General features: G+C 48.3%; 1 protein-coding gene across 1 annotated transcript in view; it reads left to right on the forward strand.

Annotated features, from left to right (window-relative positions):
• The window catches only part of STK24 (serine/threonine kinase 24), a gene marked incomplete at its 5' end in the record, with an annotated part of 102,328 nt that overhangs the window by 31,983 nt on the left and 48,564 nt on the right, over nt 1–21,781 (forward strand). The window contains one exon of the mRNA XM_079721720.1: nt 10,543–10,773. Coding sequence (XP_079577846.1) covers nt 10,543–10,773 — 231 coding nt within the window. The remainder of the gene's footprint in view (nt 1–10,542; nt 10,774–21,781) is intronic.

Consider the following 21,781-nt stretch of genomic DNA (forward strand, 5'->3'; position numbering starts at 1 on the left):
CTGGGTCCCGAGGCGGCGCTGGGGGTGAGAGACAAGGTCCTGATCCGAGACCTGCTTATCGAGTCAGAGCGAGGAGTCCCCCCTGTCCTGTTTGTGTCCGGCTGTGCCTTTGGCTGGCTGCTGGGGGAGTCACCGGCCGTCTGGGGGGCCCGCCAACGGGTGACCATGATGGTTCTCCGATGGCAGTAGTGTGCGAGGGGCTTCGCAGGCCAGGGAGGCGCCCGGGGGGCCCCCAGGTTTCTTTGTGCGCTGCTTCCGGGGTTGAATGGGTTTTAGACGGTGCAGAGATTGCTGGTTATAGGATTTCTGGGCAAATCCCCATAAAAGGGTATTTGGCTTGTTGGGGGTCTTTTTTTGTTTGTTTATAAACTTCGCATTGGCCGTGTGTGTGTGTGTGTGTATTCTTGTATGTATTTTATAAAAAGGGCAGCTTGATTTTCAGGTGGGGGAGGTGTGGGAAAGACCCTGATAAAGAGTGAGCTTTCAACTTGTTAGAATGAGAGAGAACCCTTTCCAGGCTAATAGGCTTGATTAGACAGATTGCCCGATTTTGGTTTGAGTACAGAATGCCTCTTGAAATGTAATGGTTAGATTAAACCGATGAGACAGGTTTTCAGGGCATTTTATTTGCGTCTAATTAGCTTAAAGATATTTATGGAAAGAATAATTTGTATTAAAAAATAGGAATGTAAAGTTAAGCCATACTCTAAAATGACAGTAGTCTTTAATCTTGTCAGCACCGTGTTGCGTTGTGTTACACGTGGTTCGTTCTCAGCAACTGTTTTGGCCAGTGTTTTAGTGATTTCTAAAAACGTCTTCAAAGCCGAGTGCTGTTTTAAAGGTGACCTCGCTTGGCCTTGGATGTGCTTTCTGAGCGTCAGCGCACGCCCTGCAAGGTAACACAGCCGCCATCTGCGCTCTGGGAAAGGGTTTGCAGTGCACCTCGCTTTCCCCTCTTACTTGGGCTGATTTGATCCTCTGACAAACCTGTGAGGTAGATAAATACTTCAGGCACCCTTGTTGCGTTTTACTGAGAAGTTAAGACCTTGCTCAAGGTCATGCAGCAAAGCGTTACAGCAGGCGAAAAACCCAGGTCTTGAGCGTCTTAATTTTGTGCTCTTTCTATTGTGTTTTGCTGTCAGAACTTGGGAGGCAGTTGTCAACATGCTCGCCCTTTGGAATCAGATGGCCCTGAGTTCCATTTCAGGGTCTGTCACGTGCGTTGTGTCCTTGGACAAATCCCATAACCACCGTAAGGTGGAGATGATACCTCCTTCAGGAGGGCATTGAGAAATGGTGGTCATCTTTCTCACGGCTTCATTCCACCCAGCCCATGTCCAAGACCAAAGCGTTTCACGGCTTCCAACTGCACCTAAGTTGTGACCTGGGGGAGGCCAGGATTTTGCGAATCTAGCTCGTTTGTGGGTGTCAGCATGAAGCTGCCTCGTGCATTCGGATCTTCTGCAGGTTGTTTTGCAAGGTGATCTCTTAGGCTCAAGTTTCTGCTCAGAAACAGTTAACAGGATTCCTCTTTCACAAACTAAAAGTATGTGTTTCTGTACAGGAAGCATGTGGTCCTCTTGACTAGCTGGTGGGGTGTGCTGTGTGCCCCAGGCCTGTGCTTTTCACATCCTGCCTTCTTTGCTGTAATTCTCCCTGGGCTTGGGCCTGCTTTTCCTTTTCCATTTAAAATCCCTTGTGCTCCTCTAGCTGGAGTCCCTTCTCCTGAGGCTGCCCACAGAGTAGAGCCTTCTTTCCTTCTCTGTTTTAAGGGATCTAGTAGTCACCGCTGTAGGAAAGTTAAAAAGGGAGGTTTATGGAACTCTTGGAAGGTTCTCACAGGTGCGACCTTCTGTTTATTTATGGCTCCTGAGAGCCTCATACTTGGGGGTGTGGGTGGGGGTCATTGCATCCCTGTGGCTCAGTGCCCTCTCTGGAGCCTTGTGTGAGAACCCCACCCAGGCCGCAGGGCCCTTGGGCCTCCCTGGCCAGTGGTTTCTTTAACCTGCACCACGGGTGGCCTCTGTACCTTAGGAGTTTTGCAGATGTTTCCTTCTCTCTTTCTGAGGATGCTCACTCAGGCCTCCTAGAATTCTCCTTGTTCCCTTCCTGAGGGAGAAAAGGCCTCGTTACTTTAGCTGATTTTAAGATAGTGCCGTGGAGGGTGTGCTGGTTTTGTGAGTCCATGATCTAGGTTTTAGTTCTAGTTCAGATGAGAGGCTTCTGTTCAACCTGACCAAGTATTTTCAGAAAGAATAGCTCAGTATTAAGTACACACACAAAAAAACAACTGCAACAACAAAAGTGGTTTGTATTTATTAATGACTTACCGTTTAGCAGATACCACACGAGGAGATTTCTTTACGTTCTGATTTTATCCTTTCAACGTTCTAAGAAGTCAGTAGTGTTACCCCATTTTACAGGTATGGAAACAGGCTGGGTGGTTCAGTGACTCGCTGGTAATTTGGTAGAACTGAGATCTGAACTTGTGTTGTTTGGGCTCCAGGTGCTTATGGTTGCCTAGAGACCCGAATTTTTGTCAGATAAATTAAGTGTTCAGAAGGACAGCATTGAATCTCTCTGGTAGCTTATTGTTGGGGGGGGCAGTTTCTAGTGTCTTTTGTCTCCAGGGCTTGTATAGCTGCTGCCCCGAATGATACTCTGCAGAATCAGAGCAGAGCGTCTGGTGCCCCCTGGGTCTCATAATTTGTTTAGGCTGTGGTTGCATTTTCCTTGTTTCCTCCACGTAATGCTCTGAATTTTGGCTGGGTTTTTGTTTTTAAAAATTTTTTTTAAAATTTATATTTACTTGTGGCTGCGTTGGGTCTTTGTTGCTGCGCGCAGGCTTTCTCTAGTTGCGGCGAGCGGGGGCTTCTCTTTGTTGCGGTGTGTGGGCTTCTCACTGCGGTGACTTCTCTTGCTGCAGAGCACGGGCTCTAGGCACACGGGCTTCAGTAGTTGTGGCTCGCGGGCTCTAGAGCGCAGGCTCAGTAGTTGTGGCGCCCGGGCTTAGTTGCTCCGCGGCATGTGGGGTCTCCCCGGACCAGGGCTCGAGCCCCTGTCCCCTGCATTGGCAGGCGGATTCCTAACCGCTGCGCCACCAGGGAAGCCCCCTGGGTGTTTGGTTTGGATTACAGTGTTTGTTTCTTAAGGGGGCCTGGGTGTTGACTGCAGGCACCCATGCTGCTCGCCTCTTTGCTGGGTTAGGTTGGCAAGATTATAAGATACGTTCTTAAGTGGTAATCATCATCTCGGAGGAAAATCACCTGTAAAATGTTAACACCGTTTCAACCAGCGGCATAAAAATCACGCTCTGGCGAAGAGGAGCCCTGGAGCCTTGCTCCCTTCGCTCAAGGGAGTCATTAGGGTTGAGAGGGTAGGAAACAGCAAATGGGAACTTTTCACCTGTAACGGTGAAATAATAGTGGTCTCTGGGGCAGAAGAAGTTCGAGTAGAATTAACCGCAGTCGGGATGCAGAGCTGTTGGCGGCCACGTGGAATCTCCCCGTGTTGCCCCTCACTCGTCGCCCCCGCCCCGCCCCACAAGCACGCGTCTGTTCTCCACGCCTCTAATCCTGTCGCTTGGAGAGTTCTCTGCGCGTGGAGTCCTTACGGTACATAACCCTGGGTGCTCGGAGACGGTGTTAGGAGGTTGAGTGATGAGAGGGTCAGCGGGGAGGGCAGCAGGAAGCGGGGGTGGGAAGGGGCTTTGCGGTTCAGCTTCGCGGCGAGCGCGTGTGGCCACGGTCTCCAGACGGCGTGTTGTCCCGGCCGCTTTAGGCAGTGCAGGGACACCACGCGCTTCGAGGAAGCCGCTTTCTGCCTGCAGGGTGTGCAGGGGCGTCTGGGGTCGGGGCAGCTGGAGGCGTAGCCGAGGCCGCGGCGGGTGGGTGAGGAGAGGGCCGGCGGGGCGGGGTCAGGCCGGCGGCGGGGGCCGCTTGCAGAGACAGCTGGGAGGTAGGGGCAAGAAAGCAACGGCGGTGCAGGCGTTTCCAGCTTTGGGAATGGAAGACAGTAACACTGTTAACGGCCGGACCACGGGGAAAGGCCGGGTGGGAGAGTCGGGCCGATGCGGAAGGACAAGTCGGCGGGAAGCTGCCGGCCCATAGCGCCCGCCTGTGTGCCGGCGGCGGCTGCCCGGGCAGGTGGGGAGCGCAGGGCCCTGAGGCCGAGTTCAGCTCCAGGAGGAGAGTTCTCTGCTTCCCTGGGGATGCTTGCCAAGTTCAGAAGAGGGGAGGGGCCGCACCTGGTCCAGACCCGGCTGAACCCCGATGCCCTCTTGTCTGTTGCTTCTGGGACGCTGATGTGATAAGGCACAAGTATTAGAACACGGCAAACCTAGACAGTTCCTTTTTCTTTTCCTGGAGCTTGGCTTCAGCCCGGAGCGGTGTCGTGTGTGCAGCTGTACGAGCGGTACGTCTGAAGCTGAGGACCTTTGAAAGTCGATTAGTGATGCCAGGTGCATTTGTCCTTGCCAGAAGTGATCAGAAGAACACAGTAATAGCTGTTCAGGTTTAAAAATATAAAATACTTAAGTCATCATGGAAGTATTTTAATGAATTCTCTCAAAGGATTATGAAATGGGCTGAATTATTGTAGAAGCCTGAGCTCCAGCTGGGCAGCTCTGGACCATCTCTCGGGAGGGGGGGCAGTTGGGGGGAGCAGCCATCACACCCTTGGATTTCCGCTTCTCAGAGGAATCGGAGTCCTGGAGGTTTGGGGCCCCTTCCCTGTGCTGCGTGGCACTGTGACAGCTGCTTCTGCTGTGCTCATGCCTGTTCGTTTCCTGTTACTGGGAGATTCCAGGCTTTGGGGTAGCCTGTTGCCCCGAAACTTCCATATCACAGTTAGTGAGAAAGGTCTGTGGAACTGGTGATTCCAGGTCCCCCGGGCACGTTCCCTTGGCTCTTCAGCTCTTGCCGCGATCCTGAGCCAGTGAAAGCTTTCCTGGGCTTGATGGGGAAGGGGCTTGGGAGCATTTTCAGAGCCCAGACCTGTGCCTGGGCCCCCTGAACTGACGGAAATGCATCTTCTCCATATTTTGGTCAGTTTCAAGGATCCTGACTTTAGGATGATTAAGTGTAACAAATGCCCTGGTTTTTCTAAATCTTGAAATTAAAAATAAACAAGGCGAGGTGTGAGTGTATAGAAAGGCTCAAAATTTAGCTGACTAAAGTTTAAAGAGACAGATGGCCTGGAGTTGTCATGAGGAAAAGGGTGATGAAAAAGACAAAGCCACAAGAAGTAGGAGAACGAAGTGTCATACGTGTCATTTCCTGAAAATTTTCACTTAACCTCAAGGCTCCCCCAAATGGGAAGTTGGGCTGTTTCTTGACATAGGTGGGAGAGGTTTTGAGGGTATGGAAGAGACGTGAGTAGAGAAGAGACATCAGTATTTGAGTGCCTTCTTCTATAGACAGTGCCCGGGACACGTCCCGCAGTTCGGGGGTGCCAGATCCCCACTCTTAGTGGCAGTTAATCTGGAGAGATGCTACTGTTGCTGTTATTTCTTTCTCTCTCCAGCCCTTCCCTCAGGGGAGGAAACACAGACCTAGATGTTGAGTACCTCGTGGGGTCACGCAGGTTAGTAAACGTATTCATGAGACTCACACCCCACCCTCTGCCTTAAAGCGTGATCTCCTGGCTCTGTGCAGGAATGAGAAGGTTGCGCTGGGCATCTAAGTGACGTTCTTTAGCGACTGGTCCCAGACCTGAGTAGTGGGATGTGCAGGTAGCATCCAACCCCGCCCTTCTGGTCCCCCAGCTCATTGCCCTAGGAGAAGGGAATGGTGGGGGAGGGTCCTGGCCTTCCCCTGCCCAGAGGAGGCCGAGCCTCTGCGTGTTCTGACTCCTGCCCAGGAGCCGGTTGCCTTTCAGGCACGTGGGATGGGTGGGGTGAGGGGCCGGCAGGCCTTTCTAATCTTGGATGATGACCAGTGCTTGGTTCAGCTTAAACCTTTCTGAAAAGAGAATTCTCAAGATGGTTGGCAGGATGGCACCTTTCCTACCAAGGAGGTCCACTTTCCTCGGAGAACAGATTCTGGCAGCAGAGTCTTGACGTTCCTTTGCGGACTAGGTCATCTCTGGCATTGATTTCCTTACCGCACTGCACGGGGTTGCAGCGCATGGTGATGAACTTATGCCAGAATTGCCAAAGGGCCAGGACCCTGCTTGCTTAGCGCCTGCCGTCGCCGACCTGGCAGATGGCTCCCTTCTTGCCGGGGCCGGGCTTTATTCCGGTTTATAGCTGGTGACACAGTGGCCAAGAGCATGGAATGCCACACGACACTTGAGCAGATGCGAGGCAGAAAAACTGCGCTAACTTCACAGGTGTGGATGCCGGGGCAAGGGCTTTGGGGAGGATGGTCAAGGCAGTTTAGTGAAAACAGCTGTTTTCTAAGCTGTTTTAGACCCGGCAAAAGGAAAATCGGGCAATTTATTGAAAAGAAACACTCTTCTCCCGAGTATAGAACATCCGTCTGTACCCTGCCCTCAGGAATGGACACTTTTGTCTGGCAGTGATCGGCGATCTCTGTTGAATTCCGTTATCTGTTGGGTGACAAATCCCCCCAGAACTTTGTGCCTAAAACAATAATGATTTAGTATTTCTCACGAACCCTTGGGTTGACCTGGAGTTTCCCCTCAGGTCTCGCTTGGACTCACTCACTGCCCGTGGTCGGCAGGAGAGCTGCTGGCCTAAGGTCAGCTAGGACGCTGGGCGTCCCTCTCCGTGCCTGCAGTTGGCCCGCTGGGTGGCTAGGGCCTGGGTTCTTCTCCACAGTTCCTCTCCAGCAGCTAGCTCAGGCCTCCTTAGGTGTAGATGGAGGTGACAGCTGCAGGGCCTCAGGCTTAACCTCGTAAATAGCATAGCGTCTATCCCAGGGCCAGCCCAGATTCAAGGGGAGCCTCAGGCAAAGTCGACTAGGGGCCTGGGCCTGGGGATGGGTATTTATTAAAGCCGTTGTTGTAACAGTCTCCGGGCTGACCTTCTGGTCCCACGGATTTCTGTCCGTCCTCTCCTCCCGTCCCGCCCTTCCCTCGGGGTACAGCAGTGGGCTTCAAGTCTGCGCCCGCCCGCCCCGGGTCAGGGCTGGATGTGGACGGGGCTGCCGCATTGCAGCTCCTTGGGGGTGGCTTCAGTTGATTCAGAGAGCCGTGAATTGAAAAGACACACCCCGCACCCCACGGAGAGACGGGAACGAGGTAGCTGAGGTAGATGATGGAGTTCAGAGAGGGGCAGAGAGAGGCAGTTAGTAGATGGTCCACAGCAGTTCTGCTGTCCGGCTGCGCTGTCAGGGCCTGTGCCGGGGCAGCACCCTGCCTCTAGCTTCCTTTTTTGTACCGGTTCTCTACTGGGGTGCAGTAACACACCAACCAGAACCTGATGGTTTAAGACAGAGTCTGTGGATTGACGGGGATTTTGGCCGGGCGCTCCCTTGAGGCTGCTCTGCTGTGCCGGGGTTCAGGCTGGGTGACCTAGGCTGGCCGCGTGCACGCCCTGGGCCTCAGCGGGGATCCGTGCAGTGGCTGCGATGGACCTCCCACCGCACGCTCACTCCCAGCCTCCCCAGCCCTTTGAGGCCTCGGCTCAGAAGTCACCACCTTCTGTGGGTTAAAACATGTGACAAGACCAGCCCACATTCAAGGGATGGGGACACAAGACTATTCCTTTCTTGTTGGAGGAGTGCTGAAGGGGTGTGGATCCAGCCGGGATTCATTGGCCATTATTTTTGTAACAGTCTCCCACACTCTCATCTCTGGCATGGTAGGGGTTTGGATACGTTCTTGTTGGCTTTGTTTTAATTAACTCCCAAGAAGGAACGCCGCTGTTTTTCTCGGTATGGGGGTGGGGCAGTCCGTGCAGGGAGGTCAGGTCAGCTGACCTGAAACAAGCCTCATCTCGGTGGCACGTCATCTAGTCAGGGCTGCCTTGCTTCTCCCCCCACCGTGTCTGCTAAGCAGTGGTTCTCAGAGCGTGGTCCCCACACCAGCAGCACCTGCATCACCTGGGTGCTGATACTTGGCTTCCCCCAGATGCACGGCCGCAGGCCTGGGGGTGGGGAGGCGGGTCTGATAAGCCCTCCAGGTGATCCTGATGGGCCTGAGAGTTGAGAATCACCGCTCATGGGCGTTCAGGTGGCCCTGACTGCGTCTTCCTTAGCCCTTCCAACCGGTTCGCCCCACCCAGGCACTCTGTCTCCCTGAGTCAGCGGGTTCTTTGGGTCAGTGTGAGGCTGTGGTTTTCTTACTGCTCAGGGGACACCTGGGGACCGTCAGTGGTGAGCCCAGGCACACAGGCGGAGAGGAGAGTAAAATGTGGTTCCCGAATGCCCTCAGCGTGGCGTGCGGCGTGCTGAGGGAGGCTGTGTGCGTGGAGGTTGGCCAGTTCCGAGGCGGAGACGACACATTCGGTGCGTACAGGCGGAGCTTGCCGCGTCCAGGCCGAGGAGCTGTCAGCAAGCGGTGGATCCTGGGAGTTAAAGCTCAAAGGACTGCACCAGCAGTTTGCAAGTTACCACATACCCTGTGATTTAGAAGTTTGTTTTCAAAGGTGCCTGTTCAGTGGGGGTCTTTTGAACATATGGATTACACGACCCCCTCCTTCCCCCACCCTTTATGACCGGGCGAGTGTTTTGGGACCTCTAAGTGTCCCGGGTGATTCTTCACTAGCCAGAAGCCAGGTTTGGGGAACAGGGTCCCAAACCCCGGGGAGAAGGAGGAGAGAAAGACAGGAGGCCAAGTCCGGAGCCTCGGGGTGGCTGCCCTTGATGACGGCCAGGCCGGGCGGGTCTGCGCCTGAAGACTCTTCTGGCACCAGGGAGACTGGAAGAGGACGAGTGGGGGTCGTAGATGCCGAGGGGCTGGCAGGCTACGGGGGGGCCGACCTCCTGGAGGATCCGACACCAGAGCAGGAGCCAGCCTGTGACGGTGGGGAGCTTGGCGGGGGGACGCTGGGGAGGAGTGAGCGGGGAGGGCGACCTGCAGCAAGGTGGTGGTGGTTTTTCAGTGGGAGACACCCCGGCGTGTTGCCCAGGGCAGAGACAGGCGGGAGGGGCGCGGAGAAGGGGGTCGGGGATGAAGCCGCGTCCTGGGGGAGGGCAGGGTGGATTTGAAGCTTCTGGGATTGGCCTTGAGAAGGAGGGCCAGCCTTCCTCACCCCGGAGGGGAGGACAGAAGGGAGAGGGCCTGAGAACGGGAGAGTCTGCAGCTGCTGGAAGCGGACGCGGCCTCTCGGGCCCCCCTTTCCTGGTCACCCCGTTTCTCACTTTTCTCACGTTTACGGTTGAGACCTGTGAGCTTTCGCGTTGTTCACTGTGCCGTCTCACGCGGGGCCTCTGTGGTGTCCGTTCGCGCCTGCGTCACGGGGTCCGTTGTTCACGTGGGAAGGGGGCTGGTGGGTGTCAGTTCTCCTCGGAAGCACCGCTGGCCACTCTGCGGGTTCACCTGGGACGGCAGGTTAGTGGGGCGCCCGGTTCGCCCACAAGGCTCAGTTAATTTAACCCAGTGCCGCCCAGATTGCCGTAGTTCTGTGTCTGTGACCCCTTACGTTCTGTGGGTCCCTCTTCTGTGTCTGGTGTCCTTCCTCCTTCAACCCTCCTCCTCCTCCCCGCTGTTTCACAGGGAAGGTGTGTCTGTAGGGTGGGCGGCTCCCGGGCCTTCTGTTGCCCCTTGGGGCTGCAGCCTGAGCAGCTCCGCGTAGTGAGACGTGCAGCGTGCCCAGCTCTCCTCGCTAAGTGTCAGCGTCACCCCTCTCGCCGCCTGGGGCTGACAGGTGCCGCCCATCGAGAACTCGCTGCTCACACTTCTCTCTGGTCAGGGAGCTGTTGGGCTGGGTGTTGGAGTCCTTACAGCTAAAGCGTAGGAAGTGTAGGTAGGCTGTGTGTGTTTTTCAGCTAATCACGTTGGTGGTTAAGAGCTTTTAGAAGCCATTTTCAAGGGTATGATGTTCACCTGACAAAAGAAAACAGGTTCCTTATTGTTTCCTGGGTCTGGTTAAAATACTTAGGCCAAGGCAGTAGCTGTAAGCAAAGATGCGTGAGACTGTATTTGTTGGACACGGCCTCTTCTGAAACAATTAAGTGAGGGCGTACGTTTTTCCCCCCTGTTATGAGGATGCTAGTTAACCTGTGTTTTAGTATATACCTACCTAAATTAAGAGAGTTAAGGGGGGAGCATGGGGAGAAAAGTAGAATTTTTGCTTAGACAGGAGTGATGTTTTCAATAAGTCCGCATGTCTAAGTGTTCTGGTATTTATTTACTTTAATTATACAAAAGCTGGAGACTTCCCCAGTTTTTATAATCTAGCTGGGTCATTGTTTTTGTTTGCACACTTGCCGTGTTTCATAGTCTAATGTGCACACGCAGGTGAGATTTAGAAATCTCTGTGTCCTGAATGTGAAGGCCTGTGGTCACCACAGCCTGATCCTTAAGTGAGGAAAACGTATCGGTCCTTGAAAGACCACGGTATGTATGTTATCAGTACAAGGACGAAGCAGGCATAGCCCTGTGAGTTACTGAAGTTTCCCTTCTTCTCTCCTGCAGAACCTGAAAGCAGATCCAGAAGAGCTTTTTACCAAACTGGAGAAAATCGGGAAGGGCTCTTTTGGCGAGGTGTTCAAGGGCATTGACAATCGGACTCAGAAAGTGGTCGCCATAAAAATCATTGATCTGGAAGAGGCTGAAGATGAGATAGAGGACATTCAGCAGGAGATCACAGTGCTGAGTCAGTGTGACAGTCCCTACGTAACCAAATATTATGGATCCTATCTGAAGGTAAGGCTGAAAGATGCAGACGCGGTTTTCCATCCTGCAGCACCTGACTGAGACGCGAGCCTCGGACGGGAAGGACTTCGATAAATAGCACAGCAGGTTTTCAGAGGAAGGAGAAGTGTTCCGACCTTTGCAGTCAAAAGAACCTGTCTCTGATGGTTCTGTCATCTTAAATGTCACTGATAGAATGTATTTTTGGTAAAAAGTGTTTGATGTTGAAACTCCCTTTCAAACAAGAAAGTATCTCTGAGTGAGACTTTGTCATCAGAAGTGCATTTCTTAAGCTATTATAACGACAACTACTCATCACCTAATTTTAGCATGGTTTGTGAGAAAAACTCGGGCCAACCTAAGAATATTAGTCTTTTGATATTTTCAGTTATCAAATGTGTTTCAATTTAGTGCTGTTTTTTTTTAAACTGCTGAGAATTGAGAATGTTGATTAGTGAGCTGGTTTATCTACATTTGACTTTGAAGAATTATCGGTTAGTAAATAGTTACTTAAATTAAGTAGTAGTTATAATACAACACTGCAGGTTGTCCTCGATCTTCATGCAGTTCTTCAAATGGGAAAGAATTGTATTAAAGATGGTTTCCCAGTCCTGCGTGGAGGCGTGTTGTCGTCATCGCGCTCTACCATTAGAGGAGTTTAAGATTGTCCCTTGTGTTTCAAGTTCCTTGACATATGCCTGTTTTACTGCACTTAGAAATGTCATATCTTTCAAATGGGGTTTTGGAAATCTTAAGAATTGGTGAAAAAATTTCTGAAACAATTCTCTGTGGAAATGAAAGCTTCACAGGTAGAAAGAAAAAAAACTAAGGGAGGCAGTAGTACGCCTGGATAATGTAAGACTAGGCCTCCTCCTGCCCTGGGTCCATCCTCTCAGCTCTCCATGTCGTAGCCCTCCACGTGTTCTGGTGTCAGAGGGCTGGTGCAGGCTTTGATATTGTGGAAATGTAATAATAAGGTGTAAGTGGGAGGATGGAACATTCGAGAACTGTTGATTCACTAAAATGAATATTTAAAGGAAATAAAAATTGGACGGTAATTCTATGTTTTTTTCAATTGCCTGAAGAATGGCAGTATGTCAGAGGTCAAATGCAGCATTTTGAAAGGGGAAGGATAAGTTTTGGAGTCAGTTGTCCTGGACTTTGAGTTTTTTTAAACTTCTTTAACTTCCTCATTTGTAAAATGGAAAATTATGGTATACGCCTCGTTATTGTAAAGATTAAATGGAACTGAGTATGTGAAAGTACCTGGCATGTAGTGGGTACTTAGGGAGTGTTCATTAGGGAGTGTTCATTTCCTTCCTTAATTGATTGGGTTTATTTATTCACATTTATCTCTGACATTGCCTTGTCGTGGAGGATGTGTCCACTGAGGTGGAAGCGAGGAGGCGAGAGGGTAGCCCATGGTAGCCATGAGTGTTACTGTGGGCGGGGTGGGGGGAGCATCCAGCTTGGGTCTTGACCAGGCAAAGAGGGAGCACGGTAAGCTTTGTCACATTCATGATCCAAGAGGTGAGCGCCTGTGACTTCCATAGGGAAAGCAGAGGTCTTCTTTATGTTAAACTTCTGTTGAGGAAAAACTCAACAGCTGAAGAGACTCAACTTGAACTCTGTCTACTGTATCAGTTATCCTTTGCGAAATGACGTCAGAATAGTTGCATAGTGAATTCAGAGTTAGGTTTCATGTGGTGCGTTGGATTTTAATATGAATTACGGTAGTTGCGGCAAAGGAAGCGTGGAAGATCCTCACAGATTCATGCTGACGTACACCAGCTAATATCTGACTGCCGGGGAGTTCAGGATCGGTGGTTCGCAGGTATCTCCTTCGGCCTGGGCTCCTCAGCAGAATTTTTTACTGCAAGGCGAGGTGATTGCTGTGGCCAAACGTGATGTCCCCTTGACTGTACGTATCTAGAGATTCCATCTGGTATGTCCTGTCTTTCCTGAGTTGCTAACTCCAAGTCAGTCTAACCTTGTTCTATAGTGGGCCAGTGAATTTATTTCGTTAACCTAATATCAGTTGCTGGAATAAACACCCTAGGTTTTTGTGGGTTGTTTTTTTTTTTTTTTTTTTTTTGCGGTACGCGGGCCTCTCACTGTTGTGGCCTCTCCCGTTGCGGAGCACAGGCTCCAGACACGCAGGCTCAGCGGCCATGGCTCACGGTCCCAGCCGCTCTGCGGCATGTGGGATCTTCCCGGACCGGGGCACGAACCCGTGTCCCCTGCATTGGCAGGCGGACTCTCAACCACTGCGCCACCAGGGAAGCCCAACACCCTAGGTTTTTAGTGGCTCAGTATGATAGAAGTTTATTTCTTGCTCACTCATAGCCCTGGTCCATGGGTGGTCCTCCTCCAAGCAGTTACTCAGGAACCCAGGTTCCTTCTGTCCTGCGGCTCTTCCTTCCTTCCTTCCTCTACATGTGGGTGTGCTTGGCTGCCTTCGGTCAGCGTGGGGGTGAAAATGGAGGCCCCTGAGGGGAGTTCTCGTGTACCCAGGCCAGGGCACAGGGCCCCTTGTTTCTGCTCACAGCCCCCGGCCAGGCTCTGCCACACGGCCGCACCCAACCAGGAGGGGCTGGGAAGTGCCGTCTAATCATGCGCTGCGCAGCAGGGCAGACGGTCTTGGTGCTGAGCTAGATGGTCCTTCCCAAGGCCACTTTCTCTGCACGAGACGGGTGGAGTGGCCGCTGGGGTGACTTTCTCCACTGACTGTCCTCAGGTGGGATGAAGAGCTGTGATGATTTTGTCTGCAGTGCTTTATGTATCTTACCAGGCAGATTGTCCTTCAGAAAATGTGACTGCCTCAGGAATGCCAGGAATAATCCCACCATCATGGAAAGCTGCCCTTAATTTCTGAAGCCTTTCTGTCAAATTGGATGAAAACGCATGGACTGCTGTTGTTAAACAGTACTAGTAACTACCGTACGTTGAGCGGGACCAGAATCCAGACCCGAAGTTGTTATGCCTGTTCTTGGTGTGAGAGAAGTTGCATGAGATGCCTTGGCCCAGAGGAAGCCCCTCAGTCATGAGCCAGAGGCTGTTTTCCCATCGTCTTGGTAGCTTATGAAGTTTAATCAGTATGGCCCAAACTGTCAAGTGAGATACAAATTAAATTGACGTGTGAGATGAATGGGTCTTTGACACGAAGTTGAAAATTACTGTGCTTTGTGTGGTTTTTATGCCCTTCTAAAACTCCCCATAGCTTTCAGAGCTGGTCGCCTTAGTTCTTTAAGTGGTGTTGGGGGAGGGCCTCAGGAGTTCACCTTGTGTTAAGGGACTTTTACACAACAAGACTGGGTAAAGAGGAAATGAGCAGAAACTGGTTTCTCCTTTGCTGGATTTACGTTAGAAGATCTCATAATTACGTTTTCGTTTCAATCCTGTACTCCAGAAGGAGAAATTGAAAACAATAGCTGAGTGGTCTAAATATGCTGAATGTTACTCAGGATCAGGAGAGGGGCGTGAGTTTTGACTGTGTAGCTATTAATCGAATTACAGAGTTGCTGCGTAGCATGTTTCTTCCCGAAATAGGAAAAACAAAAACAACACGGACAATTCAGGGAGGAGGGGGAATAGTGCAACAGTGAAAACTTACGTTTGTATTGATGAATCTGAGGGCCGGAAAGGTCTTGAAGATTATCACATGCCATAGAAGAACTTCATTTGCTGTAGTTTGTTTAATTTTGGGGAAATTAAACCAGCTAGAATATTAACCAGAGGCCTTCGTATCCCAACCATTATACCACTGGAGCTTTTTACCGCAAAAATACCATCTACAATGTCACAATGAAACCGTAGAGGGTGGGGTGGTGTGCAGGAGAGAGAGACAGACTTTTTGGTTTTATTTTTAAGTTAGGCAGTGAAGACATGATAAGATTGTAACAGTGGACAGTGAGGTGCTATAGAGGCGTCTGAGCCTGATTTCTTTTTAAGCAGCATTCACAAGACCTACTCATTCCATTCAGGAACACAGCTCTTAAGTTTTTTTTTGTCTTGGGGAGATTGCCTGCCTTTTAGAATCTCTACTTTGAGATTCACTTAGAGTTTATAAGCCAGGATTTTAGTTTTGGATCCTAGTACAGTTACTTAACTGTCTGGATGCTTCTCAAGCTGCTGACTTCCTCAAGGACAAAATGCAGATAAATATACTTATCTTACAGGATTACTATAAAGATTGAGATCAGATAGGTAAAGTGCCTGGTATATTAGGGGATTTTTAGTAAGTGCTAATTTAAGAATTTTTTTTAAGTTAAGGGAAAAGTTATTTTGCCAAATAACTCAAAATTTGAGTTGTAAAAACGTTATTAGCATACTAAAAATTAGGGTTATCATTTTCTTTTATAATAAATTATTTAATACTCTCAAACATCAGGCCAGTTTCACAAAAGCAAATCAGGTACAAGGCAAAAAACAAAACAAAACTGTGTTCATCAAACCTTTACTTGTCCTAGTCATTTTTGTTGTAGTTTCGCTGTTAAAGAAACATGTCCATTGAGTGAGTAGTTGTCTAATAGTGCGTTCAGATCCTTGACTTAAGAGTAAGTTTTTCTTCAGTTCCTAAAAACTTTTAGGGTAGTTTTACCAATTGGATTCACCAGAAAACGAATACAGGAAAGTCCCCTTATGTGTTTTAGTGTTGTATGTCAGTACAGAGGATTCTGCTATGGTGTGTGTTATGTACATTAGGCATACTCTGGGGTAAGTTTTTAAAGTTATGTTCTTTGGACTTCTGATGTGCTTTTCTCCCCCTTTTCCTTTCTTCCCCAAAGGGAAAGTAGTAGTTCCCGACGAAACAGAAATCCCAACCATTTTACGCTTAGGGAAAGAAGTGAAAAAATAAATGGCTGGTGTCTTTGTGAATGAGGCTCCTCAGGAGGTTACCATCCACCCCGCTGTGTTCACTTCTTGCCCCAACATGACTATTAATAGCTGACTCTTTACTTTCAGAAGCATCCTAGCTTGGGCAATAGAATATAATCAGCCTCTTATGCTTCATATCCAGAAAAAACCAGACAAAACTATACTCCTTCCCTTGCACATATTGTATTATAATTTCATGATCTCGTTATCGCTCAGAGAAGAATTACTAGTGTAGCCACGTGATAATGAACATAGCTGTTAGGGTACATTGTCTGAATTTATCTTCACTCACCTCCCTCCTGACCGCCCCATGGCAAATCCTGCTCTTGTATTGACCTCTGGTTTTAGACACGGTGAGGAATATAGATGGGTTATTGGTCTTGGGAAGCAGTTGAGTTGAGATATGCGCCTGGTGTGCATGGGCTCTCCTTTGCCTCAGGGCTTCTTCCAAAAGCACACAGGTCCTGTCTCGTTCACTTCTTTCCTATTCCCGAAGATAGAGCCTGGCACATTCTCCTTGAGATGAAGACAATCAGGTACTAATGGTGTCGTGCACGTGGAACTGAACCGGGGTCAAGATGCCCAGTGTAGAGGGCAGAGGAGAGAGGCGGGCTGTGCCGTACGGAGAAGGCAGATCTGGGGTTGTGACAGGAGCACGTGACTTTGGGGCCAAGCCACCTAAATGTAGTACGGGTACCTCTCTGTGCCTCTTCTGACTGCCCCACGTGTCCCCTCCTGCACTGGAGGTACAGGTGGCCGTGTCTGGAGACATTTTCAGTTGTCACGACGGGGCGGGGCTGGGGTGCTGCTGGCACCCCGTAGGTGGGGACCAGGGATGCCACTACACGTCCTGCGGTGCACGGGACAGCCCTGCTACAAAGAGTCACCAGCCCAGATGCTCACAGTGCTGCTTGAGAAGGCGCTGCCCTGTGGAACGGATGGTGGTCTTTGGTCCCAGAATATAGAAGGAACAATGTTTCCAGGGCTGGCCTTGGGGGTTCTGGGAATAGCCCAAAGAGTATTTAAGACAACAGTCTCAGAGACCTTGGTTACTCCCACGCAGTTTTTGTGGCCAGAGCAAGTGTGAGCTTTGTGAGCACTGTGAGTAGCATGTGTCCAAACTTGGACAGTGATTTTGTTTTGCTCCGAGCTGTGCAGCCTTGTGTGCCAGGCTCACAAGAAACCCCAGACAGCATTTTGGGGATAGTGGATCCAAATGATGCTTCTCCGGGGTACCTTTGTTCAGATGTAAGATAGAAACAAAGGCTGTGAGGAGTCCTCCGAACGTAACGGTGAGGATTGTTCACCTAGATATTGACCGTGACGCTTTCTGTCTAGTGCTCATCCTAAACTTGGCTTCCTTGAGTAAAGCAGTAGAAAGCAACACCGGTCTGCTTTCCTAGGGATGCAGTTCCCCACAGTGAGAGGGAACGTTCCCTCACTGCAGGGTGTCTTGACGGGAAGGGTGATTCTCCCCGTACGCTGCACTTACTACAGAATTAATATTCCCCAGGACGTTGCTTGACATTGGGAGTGGAGCTGTATACCTGGAGGCCCTTATGGCTGGCAGTCGGCATTGTTTTCTCGAAAACTGATGGATGACCAAGGTCAGAAAGAACAAATCTGTTTTTCATTTTTGGTCTTGGTCATCAGAGTAGCATTAATGAAAAAAAAAAAAACAAGCGAGATGTTGATACCTGGCTTTTTTTTTTTTTTCCCCCCATATGTATCTTCAGTTTTTTGTTGTTGTTTTGAGCCTGGTGTGTTACTTTTGGTGCTCAAGCACAGCTCTGCTTCCTGCAGCCCCTCTGGGCTTTGAACCGACCGCCCAGCCAATCAAGTGGCCCGTTCCGTTAAGTGTCATTTTCTCATCGTATTTCTTTTCCCCTTTGCCATGTAGGGACATCAGATAGGGGAGAGTCGAGCTGTGTTTTCATGTTTTTCAGTTTGTGGCACCATCACCGTCGATCTGTGTCTTCTTCTGTTTGGGTCAGTTTTATTATTTTTTATTATTTCATCCTTCACCCCTGCCACGCTTCTCTTTTGTAGGACACGTTTTGATATGTCTTTGGATGTGTGTGTCTTGAGTAGATAAAACGTTGTTTATGTACTATGTATGAGTTTATGTTTTCCTACCACATAGTTATTTAAAATTTGCGCACAGTAAAATTAACTTTCTGGGGTGTATAATTCTTACAGTTCTACACACTTTAACGCATATGTAGATTCTTAAAACCACCAGCACACGCAGGATACAGAACAATCCCAACGTCCCAAAGAACTCCTGACCGTCTCTCCCCCCACACCCTCAATCCCTGGCAACCACTGATCTGTTTTCTGTCCCTGTGGTTTCACCTTTTCTAGAATGTCATATAAATGGAATCACACACCTTTTGTTACTGTCTTCTTTCAGTTAGCATAATGTGTTTGGGATCCGTGCATGTTTCAAATGTTTGTTCCTTCGTATTGTCAAATGGTGTATTGTTGTAGGAATATATACCTACTATATATACTATTGTATATATATACAATATATAATACGTATTGTGTATCTATATATATAGTACTATAGTATATTATATTACTGTATTGACTATTGAAGGGCACTTGGTTTGTCTCCATATTTTGGCGGTGATGAATACTGTTGTTATTGACATTCATGTGCAGTTTTTGTATGAACGTAAGTTTTCATTTCCCCAGGGTAAACACCTAGACGTAGGGCTGCGGGTTAATTCTCCAGTGTCTGTGTCAGTTCACATTCCCGTCAACACTTGGTATTGTCAGTTTTTTCAGGTTAGCCATTTTAGCAGGTGTGTAATGGTATCCCATTAGGGTTTGAATTTGCATTTTCCGTAGTGACTTAGGATTTTGAGTATCTTTTCGTATGACTTACTTGTGCAGCACTCTGGAGTGGGACACTTATTAATACAACTGATGGGGCTTGGGGCGGACCCCCCCAGATACGCCGGTTCCCACCCCTACACTACCATGTTGTTCAGGATAGCTTCACCCGTTTACACTCACACTAGCAGTGGGAGTTTTTTTTTTGCTGGTTCTTCTTTCTCCCTTTTTTGAAAAAGAAAAGCTTTATTGAGATATAATTCACATGCCATTCAATTCATCCACTTAAAATGCACTGTCGAGTGGTTTCTAGTATATTCATGGAGTTGTAGTCATCATCGTAGTGAACTTTAGAACATCTTCATCATCTGATGCGGAAACCCCCTGCCTGTTACTGGTCACCCCCCATTTCCTCCCAGCTTTGCCAGACCCAGGCAAACACTTATCTGCTTTCTATCTCCGTATAGGTTTGCCTGTTCTGGAATGTCATGTAAACAGAATCATACAGTATGTGGCCTTTGTGACTGGCCCGTTTCACTTAGTGTAATGTTTTCAAAAAGTTCATCCGCGTTGTAGCATGTGTCTGTACCTCATTCCTTTTTATTGCTGAATAATATTCCATTGTATGGATATATTACATTTAATTTACCCATTCGTCAGTTGATGAACATTTGGGCTGTTTCCACTTTTTGGCTATTATAAAGGAATAATGTTGCCATGAACATTAGTCTACAAGTTTTTGTGTAGACATGTTTTCATTTCTCTTGGGTATATGCCTAGGAGTGGAATTGTTGGGTCACGTGGTAACCCTGTGTTTAACCCTTTGAGGAACTGCCAGGCTGTTTTCCAAAGCACCTGCATCATTTTGCATTCCCACCAGCAGTGAGTGAGGGTTCTAATTCCTCCACATCCTCATTGCATTTTTGATTATGGCCACCCTAGGGGGTGTGAAGTGGTAGCTCATTGCGGTTTTGGTTTGCATTCCCCTCATGGCTAGTGATGTTGGGCCTCGATTGTCTACTTCCTTGCCGACATTGATATACAACTTTTTAATTTTTCCCAATCCCATAAGTACAATATAGTATTTTCTTATGCTTATTTGCATTTCTATTAATAGTAGGTTTGAGTGTCTATTCATATATTCTTAGCCCTTGGGATTTCTTACTCTGTTGAATTTTGTTAATATTTTTTTAGTTTTCCATTGGCTTTCCTGTGTTTTAGTGTTTGATAAGTATGTTGAAGTTACTCTGTATCCGTTTTAGATACCACAAGTATTTTCTCTGACTGTTACACTTCTTTTAACTTCAAGGTGTCTCGTTGAAAAAAATCCTTAATATTAATTTGGTTAAATCCATCAGTTTTTACGTTCTGATTTCTGCTTTTGGGATCCTGTTTAAGGAACCTACTTGTTCCTAAGGTTAAAAATATATTAATTTTTTTTCTTTTATTGGCTTTATAATTTTGCCTTTCACATTTAGATCTTTTATCTGTCTGGTATACAGTTTGAAGTAGGGATTTTATTTTTCTCCATGTAGAGATAAGTTTCCTAACACTATTGTATAAAACAGTATTTTCCCCACTCGCGTATGATGTTATATCATATACCAAAGTCTCATATGTGTCTAGGCCTATTTCTGGGTTTTCTGTTTTATTTTCCTGGGCCAGTATCATTCATGGTCTGTGTGTGCGTGAATTGTTATTACCTTGGCCTTGTTTTAAGTCGTAATATCTGCAGTGATAACCGTCTCCACCTTTGCACACATACATCCAAAAAATTTTGCTGCTTTTAAAAAGTACATGAGGTCTTTGAAGACTTTTGTTCTTCCACATGTTTTAGAATGAGTTTGTACATTTTCTGTTTAAAATCTTACTGAAGTTTAAACACTGATTTTTTTTTAACCGTATGTCCCAACCCAGGAAGATTTTTTTTTTTTAATTTATTTTAAATTTATTTGTTTTTGGCTGCGTTGGGTCTTCGTTGATGCGCGCAGGCTTTCTCTAGCTGCGGCGAGCGGGGGCTACTCTTCGTTGCGGTGCGCGGGCTTCTCACTGTGGTGGCTTCTCTTGTTGTGGAGCATGGGCTCTAGGCACGTGGGCTTCAGTAGTTGTGGCACGTGGGCTCAGTAGTTGTGGCTCACAGGCTCTAGAGCGCAGGCTCAGTAGTTGTGGCACGTGGGCTTAGTAGCTCCGCGGCACGTGGGATCTTCCAGGACCAGGGATCGAACCCGTGTCCCCTGCATTAGCAGGCAGATTCTTAACCACTGCACCACCAGGGAAGTCCCTAAGCATTGATTTTTGAGGAGAATTAACATCTTAAGTCATCCCATCCTTGACTATGAATGCCTGTTTTCTGGTTAGGTTGTCTTATGTGAGCTTTAATACAGTTTAAAATTGAAGATCGTGCTGGTTCCTAGGCACGTAGTTTTTATTGCTATTTTGAGAGATATATTTTCGGATTGGTTATTGCTTAGTTTAAGGGAATGAGTATGATTTTTTTTTTCACGTCGTTTCTGGCAATCTTGCTGAACTCATTAGTTTTCTATGCATATGTTCACATCTACAAACAATGATGGTTTCTTGTGCTACCGTCCATTCATATCACCGTCTTGCATCCTACGTTTTGGCCGTGCCCTCTAGACTGCTGACTGGCAGTGACGGGAGCGATACACCTGTCTTGTTTTTGACCTTAAAGAAATGCATCTTAAATTTTTCTTTGATAAGTATGGTATTTGCTATAATTTTGATGTGTGGCCTCTTTTTTGTTTGTTTGTTTTTTCCATTAAGGAAGTCTGCTTCTATTCCTGGTTAGACTTTTTTTGTCTTGTTTTCATACAAACAAACAAGAGCACATACTTTTTTCCTGTTATTTTAAGGATAGTTATGTGATTTTTCTCTTTCAGTCTTGATGTAAGTAGATGGCAATTAGCCAGACCTAAAGTGCACCCTTTCTAATTTCTAAGAAAAAAAAATTGGTTTCATAGATCAGGGAAAGTCTTCTCTAGCTGCTGCTGCCAGGAGGCTCAGAGGGCTGCTTTATTAGCTGAGAGCTGTCCAGTCCCCTTCCGTTCCATGTCGGTTTTGTTCTGTTGAGTTCTGCATGGTGCTCACAGATAGAACAGGAAAATAGAACCTGACCTGGCCTTGGACAGGGTTCCCATCACCGATTCCCTTCCCAGTACTTCTTTCGTGGTCATGGGTTAGGAAGGATGCTGAGGCAGCATTTTAGCTGGTTGTTCAGTTGATCATCGAGTATCGACTCACTTCTGGGCTGGCAGTTCTGCATCTCGGCTCCTAAACTTTC

The sequence above is a fragment of the Hyperoodon ampullatus genome (genome assembly GCF_949752795.1).
Source record: "Hyperoodon ampullatus genome assembly, chromosome: 16".
NCBI classification, from domain to species: Eukaryota; Metazoa; Chordata; class Mammalia; order Artiodactyla; family Ziphiidae; genus Hyperoodon; species Hyperoodon ampullatus.